Source organism: Bicyclus anynana, chromosome 24, assembly GCF_947172395.1.
Source record: "Bicyclus anynana chromosome 24, ilBicAnyn1.1, whole genome shotgun sequence".
Taxonomy (NCBI): Eukaryota; Metazoa; Arthropoda; class Insecta; order Lepidoptera; family Nymphalidae; genus Bicyclus; species Bicyclus anynana.
Window position 1 is genome coordinate 3,320,466 of NC_069106.1, and position 6,000 is coordinate 3,326,465.

Here is a 6,000-nt window from a genome sequence, read left to right on the forward strand (position 1 = left end):
GACTTTCTACTACTGTTACTGTTTAATTTCTTTTAATAAATTAAATATACATGTAAGTTCATAATGGGTCTTTAGGGTATGCAGGGCATATTGCATTTTTAAAATGCACTGAAAATAGGTAATCTTTACTAATATTATAAAGCTGAAGAGTTTGTTTGTTTGTTTCTTTGTTTGTTTGTTTGATTGAACGCGCTAATCTCAGGAACTACATGTCCGATTTGAATAAATCTTTCAGTGTTAGATAGCTCATTTATCGAGGAAGGCTATAGGCTATATTTTATCTCTGTATTCCTACGGGAACGGGAACCACGCGAGTGAAACCGCGCGGCGTCAGCTAATTTTGTAATAAAATTAACGACTACTGTCAAATATATAGTTCGTTCGCGAAAATTCGTTCTATATTAATTAATACACAAAATACAAAAATTGTCGGGATATTTGTAAAATAATTAATAAGGTTCGTAGATTTCAGATCGTAAAATATAAGGTAGGTACATTCAATGTTGTAGTAGTGTGACGTCACACAAAAGCAAGAGAGAGACGAATATCTTAGCATTCCATGGATTCACCGTGCAGGTGCCGGGTCCATCGCGTGGTAGAGAGAAAAACACCAAGCGAAGTCCAGGACTTGTGGCTACTGGATGTAGGGTTAAGGAATTCCTTGACGATCGACCAACACTCCCCTTATCTGTTCGTGTTGTTCTCCCTGCCTATCTAAATTTGGTAAGATCCTATTAGAGCAGCTTTGGACACTCGTTCTAATACTTCTAGAGAGGCCAAGGTCTTTAAGCAAGTTATAGAGAGATTTTGCTGGTAATCCTCTCGCACCTACTTCTACGGCGTACAAACTAACTACATAGCCATTTTTAGTTAGTTCATTTGTTAGGTTAATATTTATTCACTTTTATTCCTTCGGAATGTTAGTCTCCCACGGCACAGTAAGCTCTACAAGTACTATTCGCTTAGTTTGTTTGGACAAAAGGAAAATGTCTGGTCTAGATCTCGAAATAGCGACATCCGCTGGGATTATAAAATGTTTCTCATACGTATCCATTAATAAAATCCAATCAGGTGCAGAACCTTGGATTGAGTAAGACTAACTAGATGATTTTGTTATTGAACCTGCTTTGACGGCGTTAATTTGTAGTCAATTCTTTTTGAGCTCTAGCTACTGAAAGGCTTATAGTTTCACGTATAATTTGGAGTACTCTATCATGACGACAAGAAGTGAAAGGGGGCGTTTTTATGAATATTAAGTAAAGAATCTGTTAACTTTTCAGTTATGTGCATTTTAAGTAATTAAATATCACGAGTCTCAAACAGTGAGTGAAATACGCGAATTTCGTTAATTCTCTGCGTGTATGAAGTCTGCCATTCCGCATTGGCAGACTTGGCCTAACCCCTCATTCTGAGAGGAGACTCGAGCTCAATACTTACCCAAATATGTGTTTTTGACGATGAATTAAAGAAAACGTATTCGTAAGTAAAAAAGACGAGAAAAAATATTTTCAAAGCCATTTGTTGATGACTGTACGTGTACGCACTATAATATAACGATATTATTATTTTAGATCTTGCTGAGGCTTGAACTATCAGAGATAACCTACTTTACTTTGTCATACACACTAGATTACTACTTACGGTCTTTCGTCTCTGGAGTACGTTGCGGACGTAAAATGCGAGGTTGCACACCCCTGCGACTGCGGTGCAGGCAATGGCAGGTGTCGCCAACCCTACTGTTTTATTAGTAGATCTTTGCTGTTTTCACGTTATACGTGCAAAGGGCCTAGTGGCAGTTTGATACTGTTACTGTCACGTAACGTAAACGCGAATTTTCAAGGAATTGAAACAGCGCCATCTAGTGGCACTACTACACAACTGTTTAAATTCCATATAAATTTGCGTTTACGTCAACGTGATAGTAACATATGAAAATATTGAAAACTCCCACTAGGCACACTGTTTTGTGTTTCAATCCTAATTATTACTGTTTTATAATTCAAGTTCATATTTCAAAGTTCAGCCACTGACATTGTTATTTACGAATTTTATTTTATGTAATTAAATATTTGCATTAATTAAATTATTTCATTAACCTATTAACAGTGAGACTTTGTCACAAGACCTTAGAATACAGAAAACTCCAGAAGGTGTAACCGCACAAAATTATTTATATTGTAAAAACCATTTCAACCCCTATTTTCAAGATGGCGGCCGTAGGACAAGGTTGGCGACCTCTAAACTTGGTTTTGGCTTTCCACATGATGAATGACTACTACTACTACTAGGCTCTACCATGACCATTATTGTTCCTATGCATTTATCTATTTCAATCTGAAAAAAATTCTTGTTACGTTCTTTTTAGACCACTTTTTACGTCGGGTTATATTTTTTTTGAACTCTAGAAACTGAACGAACTCAAGGCTTCACGTATAATTTGAAGTACTCTTCATGACGACGTGAGTAAGGACCCCTATCCAGTAGCAACTTGGATCCAACTAACAAAATGCCTTACCACAAGTATCGCAAGATATAATTATTTATTAAATAACTAAAAAATAAAAACAAAATATGTTTAGACAACTAACATAAATATAATTAAACTATAAATAACGTATATTAATCACAATGAGTCTTGAATCTCCAACAAAGTTTTCCCTTTTGTCTCTGGTACGAAGAAGAATGTGAACAACACTGCTCCCGCGCACGTGGCGGAGAAAAACCAAAAGGCCACGTGACCACCAACAGTCTCCAACAGTGCACCGAAGGCTGTCGTCACAGCGAACCCGAACAGCCACGACGTGGTCATGGTCACGGTGGAACCCTTGCTCCTGACATTGCTAGTGAACATCTCCCCTATTATGGCGTTGGGAATTATGCCGAGACCTGCAAAAAATGTCTTTTCATAGTAATAATAGGGATGATGACAATTTTTTAAAATGTATATAAATTAAGAGTATGCTAATAGTAAAACAATTTTGTAAAAGGAACAGGGTATCTGCGATCATTACTTTCGGAGCTACAGGGATTTAAAGGGTCAGATTTGCGGCGCTGCCGCGGATTCCTGAATAAACGCCCCATACAAAATGGTACGATTTAATGACGTCGTAGGTCATAATGATCGTAAGATTTGTATGGGCGTTCAAACAAAATTACTAATATGTTTGTTATTTGTGCGTTTATGTTTCTAGTTTATTTATTGAAAAATGTCACATTTAATGTAAGGAAGCTAAAACTGTATGAATTTTCATCTAATTAATAATAAAAGATTTTTAATAGATTTTGAAATTTTATAATCTTAGGTATTTATTTTGCAAATATCCAGACAACCTTTGCTTTTTTATGTAAAAATTCGCTAAAATTGAGCTTATTTACCCGAATGTTTCATAAAAATCAATATATTCAAACCTAGTCATCATCCCCATTTGTTACTCGTATAAACAAGCAGGTGAACAAGCAGATGGACTTTCAGCCGGCCAATTCAATAACTTAATATATAATAATTAATAACTTTATATTATTAATAGTTACATTATCATCATAATTAACACCCCATATTCGGCTCACTGTTGAGCACAAGTCTCCTCTCAAAATGAAAGGAATTAGGCTAATAATTTATCACGCTTCCCAACGCAGATTGTCAAACTTCACACACATAAAGAATTCTCAAGTAAGCAACTTTCCTCACGATTCTTTTCTTTTACCATTTGAGTGACGTGATATTTAATTTCCTAAAATGTAACACTTAACTGTAATATTGGACTATCACGACTTGTAGGTATATAACATAAACAATTTACCAGAATCATATCCAATATAGTATAAGATGAGAACGACGAGCGGCATCCATTTTATATTATCAACAATTGGATTGCCAATGAGATCCAAGTAGAAGTAAAGACCAAGCAGAAACTGAAAATAAATTAATATCTTTAAAAATTTTGGCTGGTGGGAGGCTTCGGCCGTGGCTAGTTACCACCCTACCGACAAAGACGTACCGCCAAACGATTTGGCGTTCCGATACGATGTCGTGTAGAAACTGAAAGGGGTGTTTTTCATCCTCCTCCTAACAAGTTAGCCCGCTTCATCACATCATCACTTACCATCAGGTGAGACTGTAGTCAAGGGCTAATTTGTAAAGAATAAATATATATATATATATATATATATATATATATATATATATATATATATATATATGTATATATCCCTAGAAATCCCTAGAAAAACTGTCAATTTGATGGAATGTCCAATGGATCCGAACAAGTTGCGCAAATGAACCTTTAAAAAATTATTTTGGCTGATTTAGCCAATGTAGATTTTTCTGAAAATTGATCTTTGGAGATCTTATATTATGTCCTAATTGATGGCCAATTTTCAGATTTGTATCGTTTAAATATTTTAGACCCGAGTTCATATGAAGACTGGGTTTTCCTTTCAAGATCAATTGGACGATCTTTCTAAGATAATAGCATAAAGACAGAAGCATAATTAGCACTATGACGTCACTTGCTGTTCAACTGAGTGCAGGTGAGAATTCAAAAGCACAGCTGTGCTGAACAATACAACTAATTACTTACCATACTTAAAGAACAAGTGGCACATGATAGCATCAAAATTTTCCTCCTCCCAGAGCCTTCAACGAAGAATGGTGTAACAGTACTGCCTATCAATTGAAAACATCCTATAATGATCATAGACAAATGCGCCGGTATAGAAGAACCCGCCATATCAAAAATGGCTGCAGAAAAAAAAACAATTGCTAGAACCCCACTTATATGCTGAAATATGTTTATGGTCACAACTATGAATAATGCTTTTCTGTTGCTTTTTATGGTAAACAATTCTTTCCATTCTTGCTTGGTATTCGAATTTGTGAATTCTTGTTTTCTTTTTAAAAGTTTGTCCACGTCTTGTGACCTGCCCAGTTGGTCTAATACCTTTACCATTTCTTCTTCTCTACCTATAAAAGAAGATAAATATTAAGGTGTTTCTGGAAGTGCTATTTTTTAACAACAGATAATAATTTAATTTTAATAATAGGCAGATGGATCGCACGGAAAACGACGGTGTCGTAGCCGCTCCAAATACAAAATTCAAAAACGAATACATTCTCGAGTCAGTACGACACGAAACGTCGCATCAGTAACTTTCAATATTATTCCAGAAAAATGGGGTATTATGTTTTTAAATATTTGAAAAACTGTTCACAAAAACTAAAGATATAAGATGGAGTATTTTTGCATTGGTAATTATTGAGTATTATATTGGTTTACGTAATTAATGTTAGTATTAAATTTTAAAATATGTACGGATGTCAAGGAGACGCGTGACATTTGTTTTTTCATGAGTTTCACCGCCTTTACCACGCTGCTTGTAAAGACTCACTCTGTATGATCTTTACTCTGTGTTTTTAACTTGCAAACATTTTTGAGTCAAACTCAAAATTAATGTAATGTTTTTACTGTATTGTGTTGTATTATAATTTTTAATTTACCTGAAAAACACATTAGTTTTGACACGGTTTTTTGAAAGTTGCAAAAAAGACTTGATTTTAAATACTTCTTTATATATACTGCAAAAATCAGCTACTGAGATCGTAATATTATTTATTTTATAAACGTGTATCGTTACATACACAAAGTTTGGGCAATATGTTTATGAATAACTAGCTGACGCCGCGCGGTTTCACCCGCGTAGTTATCGTTCCCGTAAGAATACGGGGCTAATATATAGCCTATAACCTTTCTCTATAAATGGGCTATCTAACACTGAAAGAATTTTTCATATCGGACTAGCAGTTCCTGAGGTTAGCGCGTTCAATGAAACAAACTTTTCAGCTTTATAATATTAGTATAGACTAGCTGATGCCGCGCGGTTTCACCCGCGTGGATACCGTTTCCGTGGGAATACGGAGATAATATATAGTTTTTAGCCTTCCTTGATAAATGGGCTATCTAACACTGAAAGAATTTTCCAAATCGGACCAGTAGTTCCTGA

General features: G+C 35.2%; 1 protein-coding gene across 1 annotated transcript; it reads right to left on the reverse strand.

Moving 5' to 3' along the window:
* Positions 1–2,623: 2,623 nt before the first annotated feature.
* On the reverse strand, positions 2,624–4,730 carry LOC112045424 (facilitated trehalose transporter Tret1-like). Its single transcript, XM_052888874.1, has 3 exons — positions 4,581–4,730; positions 3,801–3,912; positions 2,624–2,931 (listed from the first exon to the last, which is right to left on the reverse strand). The coding sequence occupies exons 1-3, from the start codon at positions 4,728–4,730 to the stop codon at positions 2,624–2,626; spliced, it is 570 nt and encodes a 189-aa protein (XP_052744834.1).
* Between the last annotated feature and the right edge of the window lie 1,270 nt (positions 4,731–6,000).